Genomic DNA, 21,369 nt, shown 5'->3' with positions numbered 1-21,369 from the left:
CCACTAAGTGGATCCTCAGAAAAAATTATGTATATCGTTCTAGTAATCAATTAATATGTGATTCGGATGCTTTTCCTATGCAATTTTATATCCATCCTCAGAATTGGGCAGAAATGTAATCATAGGGCTTTGATAGGACCATGCCTCAGGACTACCTGGCCGTGCTGCTGCTCCAGTTTCAACTGTTCTGCCTGTGGCTATGGAACCCTGACCTGTTCACCGGAGGTGTTACCTGTCCCAGAGCTGCTGTTTTCAACTCTCTAGAGACAGCAGGAGCGGTAGAGATACTCTGAATGATCGGCTATGAAAAGCCAACTGACATTTAGTCCTGAGGTGCTGACCTGTTGCACCCTCGACAACCACTGTGATTATTATTATGACCCTGCTGGTCATCTACGAACATTTGAACATCTTGGCCAGGTTCCGTTATAATCTCCACCCGGCACAGCCAGAAGAGGACTGGCCACCCCTCATAGCCTGGTTCCTCTCGAGGTTTCTTCCTAGGTTCCGGCCTTTCTAGGGAGTTTTTCCTAGCCACCGTGCTTCTACACCAGCATTGCTTGCTGTTTGGGGTTTTAGGCTGGGTTTCTGTACAGCACTTTGAGATATCAGCTGATGTAAGAAGGGCTTTATAAATACATTTGATTTGAAATGTGATTTGATATATAGGTCATCATAGTAATGCTATGTAAACCTTCATAGAAAATTCTAATTAGACACTCAGAAATGATTGAATATGCAATTCTACGTAGTTTCTCATAGACATGTAATGCTCTAAGGATCGTCATTAGAATTGGTTATATATGTAATGTGATCTGTGCATAGGTTACATTCCATGCATTATTGTGTAGTGGCAGCAGCTCATGTTGGTTGCAGAAACATGTCTCGTCATGTGGTCTGTCTCCTTATGAAGGAAATGTATGTGATGAATTTGGCTGGAATGTGCTGTATATTGATAAGCACGTGTGCCCATGCCAAAGACAGTGGGAAAACAAGAACACAAAATGAATGTATGTGTTTGTTCAATGTTTGTTGTCTGCGTGAATTTGCCTATTGTCATGTATTTTTTGCAGTAAACCGCTGTTTGTGTGCACATGTTTGTCTCTCTCTCTCTCTCTGTGTGTGTGTGTGTGTGTGTGTGTGTGTGTGTGTGTGTGTGTGTGTGGTTTTTTTTGCGTTTTCAGTATTGGATTTCCCCCAATATGTGCGTCCATTCGTGGCCAACTACAGCAGCGTGCTTCATTCAGAATGGGCTAAGCGCTGCCAAAGAGGGCAAATTAAGACAAATGAAGAGAAGCGCATATTTATCCACATTCCCCCAGAATCCCTGTCTCTTTTCCACTTTATCCTGGCAGGAAATATTACAAAGCCTCAACATTGAGGCGCGAGAGTATAATGAAAAGCACATAAGCGTGGAAAGCTTCGCCTACTTTTGTGTTGATGGCAATTAATTTTCTAGCGGCCGCGATCGTTAATGCTAGCTGCCGGTGCATGGGACACATCCTAGAAATGTGAATATATGTCTCCCATCCAACATCCATCCACTCTCCCACTCGCTGGCGTGTACAACTGCATCTTATGGCCCCATATTGCTGCTCTCTTTCCCCGGCTGAGGGAGTGAAGTTCAGAGTGATGGATAGGCAGTATGGGCTTGCTTTGATTCTTTGAAAATAACACAATCATATGCTACGTTCACCTCTCAGGGTTATTAAGAAACAGAGAGTGATGGAGAAGAGAAAGGGAGGGGGAAAAAGAGAGGGGGCGGCTTGACAGCCTCTAAATTGAGCTTGGCAGATCTGAAGTACCAGGCTCCTTCTGATGGGCTTTATTTGGTGCTTACTCCTCTTTGGTGTGTGTGTGTGTGTCTCAGAGTGTGTCTCAGTATGTGTGTTACTCCTCTTTGGTGTGTGTGTGTGTGTGTCTCAGAGTGTGTCTCAGTATGTGTGTTACTCCTCTTTGGTGTGTGTGTGTGTGTGTGTCTCAGAGTGTGTCTCAGTATGTGTGTTACTCCTCTTTGGTGTGTGTGTGTGTGTCTCAGAGTGTGTCTCAGTATGTGTGTTACTCCTCTTTGGTTTTTTGGTGGCACGGGAGTGAACGAAGGAAGGGAAAGGAGGAAAGGGAGGAGGGTTAGGTCGCATTTTACATCTTTTTTTTCATCTCCCTCTCTTTTTCTCTCACCGCCTGGGAGAAGAGCCAGGGAGAGAGGGAAAGGGAGAGAGAAAAAGAGAAAATTAAGTGATTTGTGGAAGTATTGATCTCTGAGCCATGGTTATTGATTAGAGCGTGGAGAGAGATGGAGGGGATGGAGAGCTTTGTCTGAAGGAGGAGCGAGAGGGGTGGGGGGGGCGCCCTGACTGTCTACTGGGGCCCAAGGGCTGCTTTATAGGGGGCTCTTTATAGGGCACCAAATTAGGGCACTCACAGGTAGGCGGGAAGGTAAATTCTTATAGGGAAATTTTATGGACCTGCTTTTTTCTATTTCATTACCAAGAGGTTTGGCACTGTAAAATCCCATTATCAAATCTCTCAAGTAATTTCAAATGGCAACATCTCAGATTCAGCACCATTTTCACAGTCCTCTTTCTCAAACAAACTAAGTAAAAGCCAAAAACAACACAAACCATACAAGGTTGAGCATCTTCCATCTTCAAACCACCTTAAAATTAGCCTGATCTCACGATAGCTCTCATTCTGTTTCACTTCAAACAGAATGGTGAGTGTAGCAAGGCTACCACCTTAAAATTCCCCCTCTATCTAAAAATCATCCTTCTATCCTATTCTATCCCAAAGGTGATTAGGAAGAGCATGGAGAAGCATATGGGGGACTTTTCTCCTTTTATCCAGTGAAACCATTTTTGTAACAGATAGAGCTACAGGCACACACACGCTCACTCACTCCCCCAGGTTCCTCATAGTACAGAGTAAAGCCATCTGCCACTGGCTTGGAAGGACCCCTGAAGTCCCTCACCACCCCCGTTGTAGAGCCAGCATGGAGAAGCAGTTTCCTCCTCCACCCTTGTCTTTGTTGGAAACTGAGGGGAGTTGCAGAGCCATGGTGGAGATGAGGCTGTTTTTGGAGATGGGAGAATGCCTTTGGTCCCCATACATTGACACACTGACTGAGAGGCAGATTCCTCCTCAGTATTTTCTCTTCAACATCCTCTCTCTCTTTTTTTCATGTAACATAGAAAGCTTGATGATGAAACACTGGGGGAAGAGACGGAGAGAGAAATGGAGCGAGAGCACAAGAGCAAAATGGGAAATGTAGTGCGAGAGAAAACGTTAAGGGATAAGGTTAGATTCCATGAGGCTGTGAATCTCACCGTAAGCAAAAACCCTAAAGCAACACGGCAACGTGTGTTTGTGAAAAGATACACACCATACTTGGGGGAGTTATTTGGGAGGGCTTGGAAGTTATGTTCAGATGGTGAGAGGGAAAGAGAGAGCACTCCTCTCCAACAACTCGGTGGATGAGTTGAATAATTGAATCTCGCGTAGCAGTGTGTGTGCATGTGGCATGTGTGTGTAGCTGGCAGGCGCCGGTGATTTAGTCATGTATATTGCATCAAGTTGTCATCTTTTTCGAGCCGCGCTGCTCTCCACTTTCCTTTGTGCGGGAGATGAAGGGTGACAGGATAAGGGCCACATCTCCATTATTTAAACTGGGGACCAGGGCCCATCCATTCCGACTCTCACTCTCTCTCTCGCTCTCTGAGGTGTCCACGAGTGGAAGACGTCCTCCCAAATCCCACTCTTCCTTCCTCTCTTTTTCTCTCTCTCACACATTCTCTCTTCCTCTCCCTCTCTCCAATTATATGCCCCTGTCTTTCTCTCCCGTATTGTTCAGCCTATCTCCTCCTCCGCCTCTCTCTATCTCCCTTTTTCACTCTCGATCTCCCTCTCTCCCACTGTTCTCTCTTTGTCTCACCGGCACACAACGATGCAAAGTATTCTGGCAGCCTCATTTTGATGAAGAGTTATCACCGATGGGGTTTGATCCCTCTGATACTAGGCTGTACGTTGTCACCATGAGCGTGACAGAACAGATGTCACGGGGTTCCATATTTCGGGCCTGATTTACCGTACCATTTGTTTGCACCTGTTATGATCAAAAGGGAATATAACATTAAAGTGTGGAGTGAAAGGGTAAATACATTTAGTTCGATTTTTCTCAATTTGTATTCCCACTTGAAAATAACGGGTGCAAAATTGTGTGCTGGTGCAGTACGCCAGGTAAATTTGACCCCATGGAATATTGGTCATAACAGGTTTTTATGACTGCATATGACATCTTATGTCATGCTTATTATAGCCTTATGGGGGGGTTATGATGATAGAGTAGCCTGTTGGAAACACTGAGAGAAAACATGCCTGGGGTTAATGCATGGTTCTGTTCAGGAGCAAGTTACATTTTACGCTCCTATTTATACTGAACAAAATATAAACGCAACATGTAGTGTTGGTCCCATGTTTCATGAGATCAAATATAGATCTCAGAAATGTTCCATGTGCACAAAAAGCTTATTTCTATTAAATTTTGTCCACAAATTTGTTCACATCTCTTTTAGTGAGCATTTCTCTTTTGTCAAGATAATCCATCCACCTGACAGGTGTGGCATATCAAGAAGCTGATTAAACAGCATGATGATTACACAGGTGCACCTTGTGCTGGGGCAATAAAAGGCCATTGTAAAATGTGTTGTGTTTTGTCACACAACACAATGCCACAGATGTCTCAAGTTTTGAGGGAGTGTGCAATTGGCATGCTGACTGCAGGAATGTCCACCAGAGGTGTTGCAAGAGAATTGAATGTTAATTTCTATACCATAAGCCACCTCCAACGTCGTTTTAGAGAATTTGGCAGTATGTCCAACCGGCCTCACAACCGCAGACCATGTGTAACCACGCCAGCCCAGTACCTCCACATCTGGCTTCTTCATCTCGCCTAAGACCAGCCACCCTGACAGCTGATGAAACTGAGGAGTATTTCTGTCTGCAATAAAGCCATTTTGTGGGCAAAACTAATTCTGATTGGCTGGGCCTGACTCCCCAGTGGCTGGGCCTGGCTCTCTAGTGGGTGGGTCTATGCCCTCCCAGGCCCACCCATGGCTGTGCCCCTGCCCAGTCATATGAAATACATAGATTAGAGCCTAATAAATGTATTTAAATGGACTGATTTCCTTATATAAACTGTAACTCAGTAAAATCTTTGAAATTGTAGCATGTTACGTTTATATTTTTGTTCAGTATAGTTGTATTTTATTTCTTCTGATTCTTTGCTCTCTTTTCTCTCACTCTTTCTCGGTCTCCCTTTAACCTCTCACCATCTTCTCTTGCTCTCTGTCTTTATCTCTTTCAACTCTGTCCATCTGGTCTTGTGCACTCTTCGTCCTCTCTCCCTCCATCTCCCCTCCCTCTCTCTGTCTGGGTCTGGGAAACTGTGTGGGAGTGTTTGTTGTGCTGCAGTGTGTGTTTGTGTGATAAATTATAAGTTGATGCAGGTGTGAGCCAGGTCAGCAACCCCGGCACAGCTCAGGAAGCTCAATGAGCGGGAGGGGAATTGATTGGCCTTTTATACGTGGAAATGAGAAAATACACACACACACACACACACACACACACACACACACACACACACACACACACACACACACAATCTCAGTCCAGAAGGGGAATGAAAAAGGTAATAGACCTTGCTCGTTGAAATAATGTTGTAGAAAGGAGGGAAAGAAAGTTTCTTCTTCGTGAGCAGATGTTTACTCACTCGCTATGCTTTTTATGATCAATAATTGACTGCATCAGTCCCCTGGGAGCTTGTAAGTAAAATATCAATGGACGTTTTAGGCAGATGTATTCTACAGGCCGTTTTGTTCATTTATTTATTAAATGTATTCACTCCCTGAACTTGCTTCCCGACTCTCAGCGTACATCCTTACACAAAATTAGATTCTTCTAACCCAAAATGGAATCTAAGAGCGAGTGCTTAGGGGCCGCTCGGGCATTCACTGGCGGAACAGCAATAGAAAAACAACTTTTCCTAACTTAGCATTTTCCTAATGACCCCAACCTGCGAGTGAGTCGTTCCCATTTTGAAACCAGATGAAACAACTGGCGAGCAGAAATGCGTTAGTGAATGGGTCAGTTCTTTGTAAGAGCTACATCTGTTTCTCCTTTGTCATGAGTGTTAGTTTTCAAGGGGTCATTGTGCAGAAACAAATGTGCCACAATGGTCATGGCCTGGTCAAAAGCACAGAGAATGTGATTAATCGCATCAATCACACATCGATGCATTTCGTAGAGACGTGGATAGGTCAACACTGCAACACAACTGAGGTGCTTTTGAAGGCAACACAGTGGGCCAAAGAACAGGGTCATCACAATGTGTCTGATAGATGTTTCTACCTGACACCAAAAGATGTGTGGAACATCCAAAGCGCTCTAGCCTCCGCCACCAGGCTTGGTGAGAATGACAGCATCAGCGTTGACAGACTGGTCAAGTCTGACCTTCAACAGGAGGTCATTTTCTACCAACCACTGTTCCACTCCACCAAACAAACACTAATCATTGTACTGCGAAGGGATTGGCAGAGGGAGCAACTTGCCAAAGATAGAAACGTAATGGTTTTCCTGGATGCAACCTACAAAGTAATCACAGCTTATAGTTACACATTTTATGCATTAATCATTCAGCATCATGGGCGTGGAATTCCTGTTTCTTACTTCATTGTATGTGAGGAGACTACAGATGTGCTGGAGGTGTGCTTGCAGTAGTTCAAACAGGCTATACCCCAGGATTTTAAAAGTATCATGCATGTGACCAATATCAAGGAGCTTGTGCATTTTAAATAGAGATGCTGATGTGTTTTCATTTAGATGTGTGATGTTCGACAGAGACTTGAAAGAGGTGTTTCCTAGCATTCTGGTTCCATGTCTTGCAGGTGTCTCAACCGGTGTTTAACAGAACATGAATTCAAATAAAACATCTATTAATCATGGTTGGCCACGATTTAGAATGTTGGAATTTGCTCCCATTCAACTCATGACTTGAAATTTACATTGAATTTGCCACACTCTACAAGATGGAGGATTTGAGTGACAGGAAGTAGAATGTAATTCAGTCAAAGATGCTGGATATAATGACAAGGTGCTTTTATCTTCTCCTCCCTAACAATGGGAATTTCACTGAATTCAATTGTATTTACTTACATTCAAATTCTAATTGCAATTCTGTATCCTGTTTACTACTTCAATTAAAATTCCTTTAAAATTCAAGAATTTAATTGGAATTTAAAACATTCTCAATGTAATTATGAATTGACCCCAAACCTGCTATTATTGATATAGTATGCATTTAGGCTATGCATTTAGGCAATGCATTTAGGCAATGCACAGATGGATGGTCAAGAGAGACTGAGGCCATTTTGACAGGAATACTGTTGTCCGATCAGTGGTTGCCATGAAGAATTGGATAACAGTAAGATCACACAATATTCATAGCTTGTTTAAAGTTGTAGCATGTAGTTTTGCCCTTTGCTGCCCTCTTTAGCAACACTATACATTTTAACATAATACATTTTCTAATAGCGGCAAATCTGGAAACATACAAAAAGTACAAATGGTGCATAAAGTCCAATGCATACTGGTCCTTTAACTCTAGAATCACTGGGCCTCGAGGGACCCCCCTTAAAGCTAATGAGCAGTCATTCTGACTGAAACATTCTAACAGTGTAATTAATACATTTAATTTATGCTATCTCAAAAATAATAATTTGGTTGTGTCTATGAAAGCCTTGGGTAACATTAGAATAAGATTTTTATTTCACTGCTTGTTACAGTGCCAGTCAAAAGTTAGGACACACCTACTCATTCAAGGGTTTTTATTTAGTTTTACTATTTTCTACATTGTAGAATAATAGTGAAAACATCAAAACTATGAAATAACACATATGGAATCATGTAGTAACTAAAAAAGTGTTAAACAAATCAAAATATGTTATATTTGCAAAGAGAGATGACAGTCTGTCATTACTGGGACCCTTAGTGTTACGCGGAGTGGAACAGGGAAACCCAAGAGCAGACTCAGACGAGGAGACTGGGATGAAGTAACCAAGGTATTTATTGAAACACAGGAGGAAGATGGAGTGCTGGAAACCAGGTGCGGAGGCTGAGGCTGGAGCGAGAGGGGTTGGCACAGGGTAAGCAGGTCCAGAGGGGAATCCAAGGGAGCAGTAGAGTGGGGAATCCAGGGCAGAGTAGCAGGATGAGGAGACGTGGGACTGGAGACAGGGACCAGAGTCAGAGCGGGCAGAACTGTAGCGGAGAGGAAAACCATTTCAGGCAAGGCACAACAGGATAACAGGATCTAAATAGTAACAAACATCTAGAAACGTAGACTGACTGAGCAGAGATTATGATCTGGCAGTGTGGAAGTGGAAGGACTGAGTATTTGTCGAGGTCTTGATTATGGAACAGGTTGCAGCTGGTGGGGATCTGCTCTGACTCCAGCACACCTGTCTCCACCCACACAATCACACACACAGAGAGAGAGGGAGAGGGAGAGAGCACTGGGGGAGTGGCGGCAGGTCAAGGAGACACATGATGAGCAGTAGAGGGTGTGGCAGGGGCAGATGTAACACTTAGTGGGACTATCATTTGTTTTTCAACAGGACAATGACCCAACACACCTCCAGGCAGTTTAAGGGCTATTTGACCAAGAAGGAGAGTGATGGTGCTGCATCAGATGACCTGGCCTCCACAATCACCCGACCTCAACCCAATTGAGATGGTTTCAGATGAGTTAAACCACAGAGTGAAGGAAAAGCAGCCAACAAGTGCTCAGCATATGTGGGAACTCTTTCAAGACTGTTGGAAAAGCATTCCAAGCTGGTTGAGAGAATGCCAAGAGTATGCAAAGCTGTCATCAAGGCAAAGGGTGGCTACTTTGAAGAATCTCAAATCTAAAATATATTTAGATTTGTTTAGCATTTTTTTGGTTACTACGTGATTCCATATGTGTTATTTCATAGTTTAATGTCTTCACTATTATTCTACAATGTAAAAAATAGTACAAATATAGAACAATCCTGTAATGAGTAGTGTGTCCAAACTTTTGACTGGTACTTTTGTGTCGATATGAAAGCAGTCAAAAATAGTCAATTACTGTTTAATTGTGTGCGTTTTCACGCAATGGCATCAGTTGGATTTCATTTACCCCTTGTCCTAACAGTTGACACAAATCTTCGTAATTTTCACTTGCATGACACACTTTGACATACCTTTATTTGGTTGCAGTGCTTAATAGTCTCCGGTTCTCTCTTTATTGTGTCCCCATTGTCTTGTCATTCTTCAATGTAAAGTTCCAGAAGCCTCATCACCACATACTCCGACACTCGCTCACCTGCTGCCCGATGTGGAGCTTTTCCCAAATATTGAAGGCCGTTTAGCATGTAAAAATTGTGCGCACTCTCACTGTGTAGCCTACTCCAAGTGGGCCAGAGTACAATAGAAGGGCTCGCCCTGTTCTTCATTCACAATGGGTGGTTACGTTCTCCTCGCTCATCAACTCACCCATTCACTCCCTTTCCCATACTTTATTTAATTTATTTCATCTGTTATACAGTATGTGTGAAATTAGTTTCGGTATAGTGTAGGTTTAGGTTCAGTTTCGAAGTGATTACTAGCTGGGCACTGTACTATCAACTGTTGGGAGAAGGAAGGGCAATGAGGGAAAACCATTAAAAAAATGACATGCCCTCCTTAAACTGGTTATAACTCCAGTAAAACTCTAACACCGACAGTGTGCTATACAGACTTATTTAGGAAAATAAGGAGGGGGGCATGACTTTAATAATGGCAGAGTAATAAAAACAATGAAATAATGAAGAGTCAAAATGACTGTTTTAGCGGTTGTAGTGTTAACTAAATGTGTATTAGTGAAAGATGATCACTGGATAAGCAATCAATCATTTTTCACACTGTTGACTGTTGTGGTGTCTTAGGGCTACTAGGAGTCGCTCTGTTCTGGTGTAAGGCAACAGCGCCGATCCAAACGGTGCTGTCCTTCAAATGTCTTTCCTGGATTCCTTCCATCCTCTTATCTTCTTCTTAAAAGGCATTGGAGGATAAGATCTGAGGTCCCACCCTTTGGACCATGATCTCCAATGAGAGGAGAGAAGAGAGGCAAGGAGAGAAGAGGGTGCAAGGAATCAAGGAAAATCTTTTGAGATTCACCTCTAGATTCGCTTTTGGCCCTAGTCCATTCAAAATTCAGCACATCCCCCTCCCTTCTCCCTCTGTTTGAATGAGCCCTCTGATGTTTCCATAGTGTTTCAGCAAGAGAGCCCTCCCTTGTTACCTAATAATCCTGTTTCCTAATTTGGTATACATGATTGCCTTTGGTACATTTCTCCCTTTACATCCAGAGACTACATGGACAAAACACAGCAGGGGGACATACATATGCCAGTTTCCGTGGTCAGAGAAAGAGGGCAGACACAATGTTTGTCAGGGTAAAACGAAGGAGAAAAGGACTAAGAAAATACTGCTTGTGTTTATGAACACACCTTTTTGCACATACAAATGTGAGTGCAGGAATGTGGTAATGTAGTGCACTTTGAATTAATAATGCCAGAGTGACTCGGCCTCTTTCTTTTGTTCCCAGCTTGTATGTAGTCAGACATATTAACAGTTAACACACTGTCTGTACAAAATGTTTGTGTGCATAGTTGTTTGTGTCATGTATTAGATGTAATTTGCTTCTTGATGAAATTGAAAGATGCCAGCATCGTATGGTGTGAAACAGGAGTGCCCAACCCATCTACTGCAGAGCTACTGTAAGGTCTACACCTGTTTTATTCAGTGCACGTGACAAATGATTTGATACTGTGTGTGCAGGCTTTAACATCTGCTCTGCTAAAGTATGTACAGTACTTACAGGATTGTGTGAGAACTGGAAATCAAATGTCTGTGTTTATTGATGTACATGATTAATTAAACTATATATTCCCTAAACCTGACTCATTAAAGACGTCAGACAATTACAAAGCTTATTTCATTATATTTTGTCCTGTAATATGTTCTTGCTTTCTGTCATGTACTGGTCCAACACATTTCTGAAATGGCTGAGCAGATGTCCTCCCAGACCAATGATTGTGTTATTGTATATCACTTTTGAGTGAACAGTTAGTACTGTAGTGTATCACTATATAATTCTATTGTTATTAATTGCATTATCATACATTTACTTCAACTGTTGCACCCCAGCAAGCTTTCTATCTGGCTTGGCCCAAGGGACATTTATTTATTTAACTAGGCAGCTACTTTAAAATGTATAAATGTACTCGCCAACATCCCGATGTCCCTGCCTAGATCAGCAGCTTCAGCTGAAACAAAACAACATTTAAAGTGGTAAAGTGAACATAAATAATCATTATTGCAAACACCACAAAATACATAAATGGTGAGCTTCCCTGAATCCATCAAACTTCTATTTCACATTTCAGAGAAAATCCTAAACAATACCCTCTGTGATCTTATTCGTTCTGTCTTTTCTGGTGAATTAAATTGAAATTGCAACCAACTTTCTATGGCTTGTTTTAAAAATAGTGATATTTTGAAGATTATTACATTTTCAAATAACCGAAAGTTAAGATCAGATTTCAACAGCTAACATTTCGATGGCAATAATAAATAGATAAGTCGGCAGTGGACAACCTTGTTTTACTCCTCTTGACAGTTTAAAACGTTCTAAGAAGTAGCCATTATTTACTATTTTACACCTAGGGTTACTAAACATAACTTTAACCCATTTTATAAAGATATTCTCCAAAATGTATATAAAAACTCCAGTCATACTTTAACAAAAACCTTTTCGAAGTCAGCTATGAATACCAGGCCTCGTTTCCCAGATTTTTCAAAGTGTTCTATTGTTTCCAGTACTTGTCTTATATTATCTCCAAGGTATCGTCCATGTATAAAACCTGTCTGATTAGGATGAACAATATCCGACAATACCTTTTTAATTCTATGCATTTTTCTAGAATTTTAGCATCATAACACTGAAATATTGAAGATGAAAAAATAATGTGGTGCATTTTTCCCCATATTCCATCCAGTTCGCTTTATTTTTGTCATATATTACACTTGATCTTTCTTGATCCTCCATTTATTTTAGTTTTTACTCCAACTTATTTTGAGCCTCTATGGTACAGTTTGTATTGCTATCTATCTGTACTGTTAACCCTTCCATTTCCTTTGTTAATATGGACACTTTTGGCCTAAATTGTTTTTGTATAGAGAACAGTATCAAATTGCATGGCCTCTAAAAGCACATTTAAAAGTGTCCCATACAATAAGGGGATCTGCTGTACCTACAGTATGTTATGTCCGAAAAAGTCAGTTATAAATTATAAAGAGACACCCTGATCTGTTTCACCTGTTCCTGTGATTGTCTCCACCCCCTCCAGGTGTCGCTTATTTTCCCCAGTGTATTTATCCCTGTGTTTCCTGTCTCTCTGTGCCAGTTCGCCTTGTATGTTTAGTCAAGTAAACCAGCGTGTTTTTTTTCCGTACTCCTTTTGCTATTCTCCTTTTTCTAGTCCTCTAGTTTTTGACCCTTGCCTGTTTCTGGATTCTGTACCCGCCTGCCTGACCATTTTGCCTGCCTTGACCACGAGCCTGTCTGCCACTCTGTACCTCCTGGTCTCTGGTTTTGACCTTTTTGCCTGTCCACGACTATTATCTTACCTACCCCTTTGGATTATTAAACATTGTAAGACTCCAACCATCTGCCTCCTGTGTCTGCATCTGGGTCTCACCTTGTGCCTTGATACATGCTGCTGTCAGCTCCTTTAAAGTCTATAAATGTACTCGCCAACATCCCGATGTCCCTGCCTAGATCAGCAGCTTCACCTGAAACAAAACATTTAAAGTGGTAAAGTGAACTTCTTTTTTTACTTTTAACCCCTTTTTTGTGAAATCCAACTTAAATAAACATTATTGCAACCACCACAAAATAAATGAAGGATAAGCTTCCCTGAATCCATCAAATCAAACGGATCTCTGGCTTTTTACTCTTGGTCTGGTGCAGGTAAGCAAATAGGCTATTTGCAGAGAGCTTCTCAGGACTCCCACACCTCCTTATCAACTCCCTACACTAACCTTGTACCTGACAAACATGCAAAATAAATAATGATCCTCCATAATATCATCTTATCTACCTTTCCATAACTTTCAATCGTATATGCCATATCTAGACTATAGCAGACCAAAAGAGAACACTTCAAATAATTAATCTGACTCATTAAAATTCATTCAGGTGGTGAACATAATATTAACATTAGTATTTTAGCCAGTTGTCACAATAGCAGCTTCACCATTAGATTATAGTTTAGCTAATTATTTATTAGCTAATCTATCATCTAACTTCCACATCAACAAGTATAGACATCTTTGGCTTGTTAAACAAACAAACCAGTAGAGGTTTCCGCAGGCTGGAATTCACACAGGCTAATTTAATTTAGGCTAATTTAATTTCTTTTTTTTTTATAAGTGATAAATTACAAACAATATATCCAAAATGTGCTTACCTTGAGTTCAGTCATCGTTGATTCGTGAGGTAAAACCATTTCGCACCACCAGCGGGATTCCCTTCAGCCGCAACAGGCTCGTGAAGCTAGCCAAGCGCATCTCTCAAAGCTAGCCAATCAGAAACTAGGGTTTACCAGTTGGCACCGTTCCCTGGTTTGCACTTGTAGGACTTTTCTATTGGTCCCATTGCAACAAGCAAGCTTAATCGAGTACAGCTAAAGTATTTGAAAAGATATGAAATATTATTGGCACCCGTGTAAAGTTCAGGGATAACCCTTTCACTTATTTATTAATCTCCTCCCTCCGGATCCTCTCTGCAAAAACCAAACAAAACTTGTGGAATATTTTAAAACTAAAGCTATACAGTGAGGGAAAAAGTATTTGATCCCCTGCTGATTTTGTACGTTTGCCCACTGACAAAGAAATGATCAGTCTATAATTTTAATGGTAGGTTTATTTGAACAGTGAGAGACAGAGTAACAACAAAAAATCCAGAGAAACGCATGTCAAAAATGTTATAAAATGATTAGCATTTTAATGAGGGAAATAAGTATTTGACCCCCTCTCAATCAGAAAGATTTCTGGCTCCCAGGTGTCTTTTATACAGGTAACGAGCTGAGATTAGGAGCACACTCTTAAAGGGAGTGCTCCTAATCTCAGTTTGTTACCTATATAAAAGACACCTGACCACAGAAGCAATCAATCAATCAGATTCCAACCTCTCCACCATGGCCAAGACCAAAGAGCTCTCCAAGGATGTCAGGGACAAGATTGTACACCTACACAAGGCTGGAAGGGGCTACAAGACCATCGCCAAGCAGCTTGGTGAGAAGGTGACAACAGTTGGTGCGATTATTCGCAAATGGAAGAAACACACAAGAACTATCAATCTCGCTCGGCCTGGGGCTCCATGCAAGATCTCACCTCGTGGAGTTGCAATGATCATGAGAACGGTGAGGAATCAGCCCAGAACTACACGGTAGGATCTTGTCAATGATCTCAAGGCAGCTGGGACCATAGTCACCAAGAAAACAATTGGTAACACACTACGCCGTGAAGGACTGAAATCCTGCAGCGCCCGCAAGGTCCCCCTGCTCAAGAAAGCACATATACATGCCCGTCTGAAGTTTGCCAATGAACATCTGAATGATTCAGAGGACAACTGGGTGAAAGTGTTGTGGTCAGATGAGACCAAAATGGAGCTCTTTGGCATCAACTCAACTCGCCGTGTTTGGAGGAGGAGGAATGCTGCCTATGACCCCAAGAACACCATCCCCACCGTCAAACATGGAGGTGGAAACATTATGCTTTGGGGGACAGGACAACTTCACCGCATCAAAGGGACGATGGACGGGGCTATGTACCGTCAAATCTTGGGTGAGAACCTCCTTCCCTCAGCCAGGGCATTGAAAATGGGTCGTGGATGGGTATTCCAGCATGACAATGACCCCAAACACACGGCCAAGGCAACAAAGGAGTGGCTCAAGAAGAAGCACATTAAGGTCCAGGAGTGGCCTAGCCAGTCTCCAGACCTTAATCCCATAGAAAATCTGTGGAGGGAGCTATAGGTTCAAGTTACCAAACGTCAGCCTCGAAACCTTAATGACTTGGAGAAGATCTGCAAAGAGGAGTGGGACAAAATCCCTCCTGAGATGTGTGCAAACCTGGTGGCCAACTACAAGAAACGTCTGACCTCTGTGATTGCCAACAAGGGTTTTCCCCCAAGTACTAAATCATGTTTTGCAGAGGGGTCAAATACTTATTTCCCTCATTAAAATGCAAATCATTTTATAACATTTTTGACATGCGTTTTTCTGGATTTTTTTGTTGTTATTCTGTCTCTCACTGTTCAAATAAACCTACCATTAAAATTATAGACTGATCATTTCTTTGTCAGTGGGCAAACGTACAAAATCAGCAGGGGATCAAATACTTTTTTCCCTCACTGTACTGCAATACTTACAGTTGAAGTCGGAAGTTTACATAGACCTTACCCAAATACATTTAAAAACTCAGTTTTTTACAATTCCTGGCATTTAATCCTAGTAAATATTCCCTGTTTTAGGTCAGTTAGAATCACCACTTTATTTTAAGAATGTGAGATGTCAGAATAATAGTAGAGAGAATGATTTATTTCAGCTTTTATTTCTTTCATCACATTCCCAAATTTTCTATAGGCTTGAGGTCAGGGCTTTGAGATGGCCACTCCAATACCTTAAACCATTTTACCACAACTTTGGAAGAATGCTTGGGGTCATTGTTCATTTGGAAGACCCGTTTTCGACCAAGCTTTAACTTCATGACTGATGTCTTGAGATGTTGCTTCAATATATCCACATCATTTTCCTTTATCATGATGCCATCTATTTTGTTAAGTGCACCAGTCCCTCCTGCAGCAAAGCACCCCCACAACATGATGCTGCCACCCCCGTGCTTCATGGTTGGGATGGTGTTCTTCGGCTTGCAAGCCTCCCCCTTTTTCCTCCAAACATAACTATGGTCATTATGGGCAAACAGTTCTATTTTTGTTTCATCAGACCAGAGGACATTTCCCCAAAAAGTACGATCTTTGTCCCCATGTGCAGTTGCAAACCGTAGTCTGTCTTTTATGGCAGTTTTGGAGCAGTGGCTTCTTCCTTGCTGAGCGGCCTTTCAGGTTATGTCAATATAGGACTCGTTTTACTGTGGATATAGATACTTTTGTACCTGTTTCCTCCAGCATCTTCACAAAGTCCTTTGCTGTTGTTCTGGGATTGATTTGCACTTTTCGCACCAAAGTATGTTCATCTATAGGAGACAGAATGCATCTCCTTCCTGAGCGGTATGACGGCTGCGTGGTCCCATGGTATTTATACTTGCGTACTATTGTTTGTACAGATGAGCGTGGTACCTTCAGGCGTTTGGAAATTGCTCCCAAGGATGAACCCGACTTGTGGAGGTCTACAACAAAAAAATTCTGAGGTCTTGGCTGATTTCTTTTGATTTTCCCATGATGTCAAGCAAAGAGGCACTGAGTTTGAAGGTAGGCCTTGAAATACATACACAGGTACACCTCCAATTGACTCAAATGATGTCAATTAGCTTTTCAGAAGCTTGAAAAGCCATGACATCATTTTCTGGATTTTTCCAAGCTGTTTGAAGGCACAGTCAACTTAATGTATGTAAACTTCTGACCTACTGGAATTGTGATTAAGTGAAAATTTGTCTGGAAACAATTGTTTAAAAAAATTGTGTGTGTCTTGCACAAAGTAGATGTCCTAACCGACTTGCCAAAACTATAGTTTGTTAACAAGAAATTTGTGGAGTGGTTGAAAAACTAGTTTTAATGACTCCAACCTAAGTGTATGTAAACTTCCGACTTCAACTGTACCTCACACAGAAATCGTGTGATGTTTACTAAATCTGCCTTTTAGATTTAAAGTCTTCATACTCACCCATACAATTCCCCCCCACCCCAATATTATGTGTATTGATTTTCAGATGGGCAAACCTACAAAAAAGATTGCAGTTTTGAAACTGCAGTAAAAGTGCAGTCAATTGTGGTGTTTTGGACACAGTAATTGCAGAATATCTGCAGTTGAACTGCTGTTTTTATTTTGGACGCAGTATTTGCAGTATACTGAAGTTATACTGAACTGTGACTGTAGTCTTTTTTCGTAAGGGATAGTTCACTAGATATAACACAGTCCCACTGTTGCAGTCCTACAGTTTCATCCCACAGAGAGAGAAAAGAACAGTATGAAGATGAAGTAATCATGCAACATATTGTGGAAGTAATACAATACAAACTCTGAGGTAAACACATTGTTTTTACTAACAATGACTTAATTGCGAACTGTCTAGCATCCTCTAACATCTAAGCAGTTCCTAGAGTTGTTTTTCTTGTAATTTCTGTCAACACTGTCATATCTAACTATCCCATATCAGTCCACACACCCCTCTCTCACCAGTGAGAGCATGACATCATGTATTATGGATGATCTCTCCCCAAAACAGAGTGAGCATTACAAGGACAAGGCATTTTCTTTCATTAAAGCCACAAACTGGACATGCTCTCTCTCTCAAATGGGATGTTCTCCAGTGGGTAGAAAGAAATCCACCAGCATGTAATTTAAAGGTCCAACTCTAGCTCCTAAACCTAATTCTAGCCCTAGCACTAATTCTAACCTGAGCACTAATTCTAACCTTAGCACTAATTCTAACCTGAGTACTAATTCTAACCCGAGCACTAATTCTAACCCTAGCACTAATTCTAACCCGAGCACTAATTCTAACCCAAGCACTAATTCTAACCCTAGCACTAATTCTAACCCGAGCACTAATTCTAACCCGAGCACTAATTCTAACCCAAGCACTAATTTTAACCTTAGCACTAATTCTAACCCGAGTACTAATTCTAACCCGAGCACTAATTCTAACCCTAGCACTAATTCTAACCCTAGCACTAATTTTAACTTTTATCATAAAACACCTAGAAATACCATTTGACCTCGTGGGGACCAACAAAAATGTCCCAGTTGGTCAATTTTTGTTTGTTTACTATTCTTGTGGGGACTTCACAAGTACAGTTAAACACATCCACACACACAATACACACACACATGCCTGTGGGGTGATCTGACAGCTAAAAGTAACCATATAGCCATTGTTCACAGGCACTAGAGGAGAGAGGAGCATTGAAGGAGTCTTGACATGGTTTTCACATTACTGACCATGTGCTGTCAGACTCCATAGTTGCACCTCTCATACTCGCCCCCCCCACACACACACACACCCTGCACATACACACACACACCCTGCACATACACACACAAAACGTACACACCCTGCACATACACACACACACTGCACACTGCACATACACAAAACACACACACGCTCTCTCTTTCGCTCTCTTTTTTTCTTCCCCCTTCAACCAAAGAAAGACTAGCTCAGGTATCTGTCAGGCTTCAGTTCCTCAGGTGGTCTCACATTGAGAACGGAAGCCCTCGCCTGTCCTCTCTCACTGTAACACAGACACACACACTCACCTGTCAATGGAGAGGGGGTAGAGAAAGATCTGGAAGCCTAAGACAGATGCTGGAACAGATGCCGCCCTCTCCTTCCACACACACACACACACACACACACACGCATAACAGAGCTGTGTATTAATATATGTGTGTGTGTGTGCGTACATGAGTGTGTAGTGTATATGTGTGCGCCTGTGTGTGTGTGTTCAACAGCAAGTGAGAGCGAGACAGACAGCTGCCGGGCTAGTCCAAGTGAACATGCCCCCTCGCGTTTAGCACTGGCCTGGGAACCAGTGATAAGACATAGCTGGGGGGGATCTGTGGAGGGGGGGACTGAATAGGAGAGTGGGGGCATCCGAAGGGGCCGCAATGGCCATCAAAAGCTCCAAAACAAGGAGACTCTTAAGATCAGGGCCCTCCTAAGCTCAGCCAGGAAAGAATATGCTTTGTCCTCAGTCAGTCTCATTGAATTGTATTCAAATCCCCTACCTGTGAGAGTTACATTCTGTTTTAATCAGCTTTAGTGTAGTGGTATGGATGTGTGGCCACTGGCCAGATAAGTGATGCTCAAGGTACCAAGCTGACGTCTATATTACAGGGGTCAATAAAGACGTAGGTATATGTGGTGGATACTGTATGTAGCTCCTGTATTTGGAGTAGTAACGAAGCTTTTTAACCCATGGATATATCGAGTAAACTAGTCGTTAACTCTGTTTTTTGTCAATTGTCAACTGTCATGTAGCTAAGGCCCTTTAACTTTCAGTAACGGCATTTTTTGAAGTGTTTTTGAACGGTCTGAAAGTTGTACTCCCTTTGGCCATTGGGACATTTCCACCCTCGCAAATAACATACTGCATTGCCCATTTTCTCTATCTTTTTCAAATCAAACATTCCAATCAGTTCTAACCTGAATAGTTTTTATTTCTTCTCAGATTGCAGAGGAATGCTATGCGGCTTTGGGTCAGTATGTGAACGTGATGCGGCTGCCCCCTCCAAGACAGAGTGCGTCTGCAAGAAGATGGTGTGTCCGTCGGTTGTGGCGCCTGTGTGTGGCTCGGACTCCTCGACCTACTCCAATGAGTGTGAGCTGGAGAAGGCCCAGTGCAACACGCAGCGGCGCATCAAGGTGCTGCGCAAAGGACCCTGCGGTGAGTCTTGCTAGCTAGCACGTCATGCTAGATACAGTGCTTTCAGAAAGTATTCACACCCCTTGACTTTTTCCCCCAAAAAAATGTGTTAGAGCCTGAATTTAAAATTGATACAGTTAGATTTTGTGTCACTGGCCTACACACAATACCACATAATGTCAAACATTAAAAGTGAAATGGCTTGAGTCAATAAGTACCAGGGAGGTTTTCCAATGCCTCACAAAGAAGGGCACCTATTGGACGATGGGTAAAAATAAACAGACATTGAATGTCTCTATGAGCATGGTGAAGTTACTAATTACACTACGGATGGTGTATCAATACATCCAGTCACTACAAAGATACAGGCGTCCTTCCTAACTCAGTTGCCGGAGAGGAAGGAAACCGCTGAGGGATTTCACCATGAGGCTGAGTTTAATGGCTGTGATAGGAGAAAACTGAGGATGGATCAACAACATTGTAGTTACTCCACAATACTAACCTAAATGACAGTGAAGAGAAGGACTCATGTACAGAAAAAAATATTCCAAAACATGCATCTTGTTTGCGATAAGGCACTAAAGTAAAACTGCAAAAAAATTAGCAAAGAAATGTACTTTAAGTCCTGAATACAAAGCATTATATTTGGGGAAAATTCAACACAGCACATCACTGAGTACCACTCTTCATATTTTCAAGCATGGTGGTACAGTAGCTGCATTTGCAAGGACTAGAGAGTTTTTCAGAATAGAAATAAACAGAATAGAGCTAAGCACAGGCAAAATCCTAGTGGAGACCTGGTTCAGTCTGCTTTCCGACAGACACTGGGAGTCAAATGCACCTTTCAGCAGGACAATAATCTAAAACACAAGGCCGAATATAGACTGGAGTTGCTTACCAAGACGACATTGAATGTTCCTGAGTGGCCTAGTTAGTTGTGACGTAAAACGGCTTGAAAAGCAATGATCAACAACCAACTTGACAGAGCTTGAAGAATTTTAAAAAGAATAATGGGCAAATATTATACAATCTAGGTGGGCAAAGGTCCTTCAGACTTACCCAGAAAGACTCACAGCTTTAATCACTGCCAAAGGGGATTCTAGCATGTATTTACTCAAGGGTGTGTATACTTAAGTAAATATTTCATTTTCAATAAATTTGCAAACGTTACTAAAAACATGTTTTCACTTTGACATTATGGTGTATTGTGTGTAGATGGGTAATCCATTTTGAATTCAGTGTGTCTAGGTCAAGGGGTATGAATACTTTCTGAAGGCACTGTGCTATTCAGTCTGTTTCAGTCCATTGGCTTCCCGTTAGCTATTACTGGTCAGTGTTGTGTACTGACATGAAGTGTTGTATTTACAGTACGGTGAGATCAGCTAACTAGCATTACGCTAGCTACTGTTCAGTCAGTTTTGTCTACTACTACTGTACCGGTCGCTTATGTATAGAGAGTCCTAGCTAGCATTATGGTACTATTCAGTCTGTTTCAGTCAGTGTTGTGCTGTGTAGAGCTGAACCCTGATGTATTGTATAGTTTCTCAGCTAGCATCACACTAGCTACTATTGAGTCCATTGCAGTCTTTTGTGCTCTTTCATACCTTCAGAATGAGTCCTGCTAGCATTACGCTACAGTACAG

At 41.9% G+C, this 21,369-nt stretch overlaps 1 protein-coding gene across 4 annotated transcripts in view; it reads left to right on the top strand.

Annotated features, from left to right (window-relative positions):
* The window catches only part of LOC115168970 (agrin), a 404,724-nt gene that overhangs the window by 205,513 nt on the left and 177,842 nt on the right, over positions 1–21,369 (top strand). For all 4 annotated transcript variants that reach the window (XM_029724547.1, XM_029724548.1, XM_029724550.1 and 1 more), the window contains one exon: positions 19,532–19,747. In XM_029724547.1, coding sequence (XP_029580407.1) covers positions 19,532–19,747 — 216 coding nt within the window. The remainder of the gene's footprint in view (positions 1–19,531; positions 19,748–21,369) is intronic.

This window comes from Salmo trutta, chromosome 30 (assembly GCF_901001165.1).
Source record: "Salmo trutta chromosome 30, fSalTru1.1, whole genome shotgun sequence".
In the NCBI taxonomy this organism is placed as follows: Eukaryota; Metazoa; Chordata; class Actinopteri; order Salmoniformes; family Salmonidae; genus Salmo; species Salmo trutta.
The sequence above is the reverse complement of the archived record's forward strand: the minus strand, read 5'-3'. Positions and strand labels throughout refer to the sequence as shown.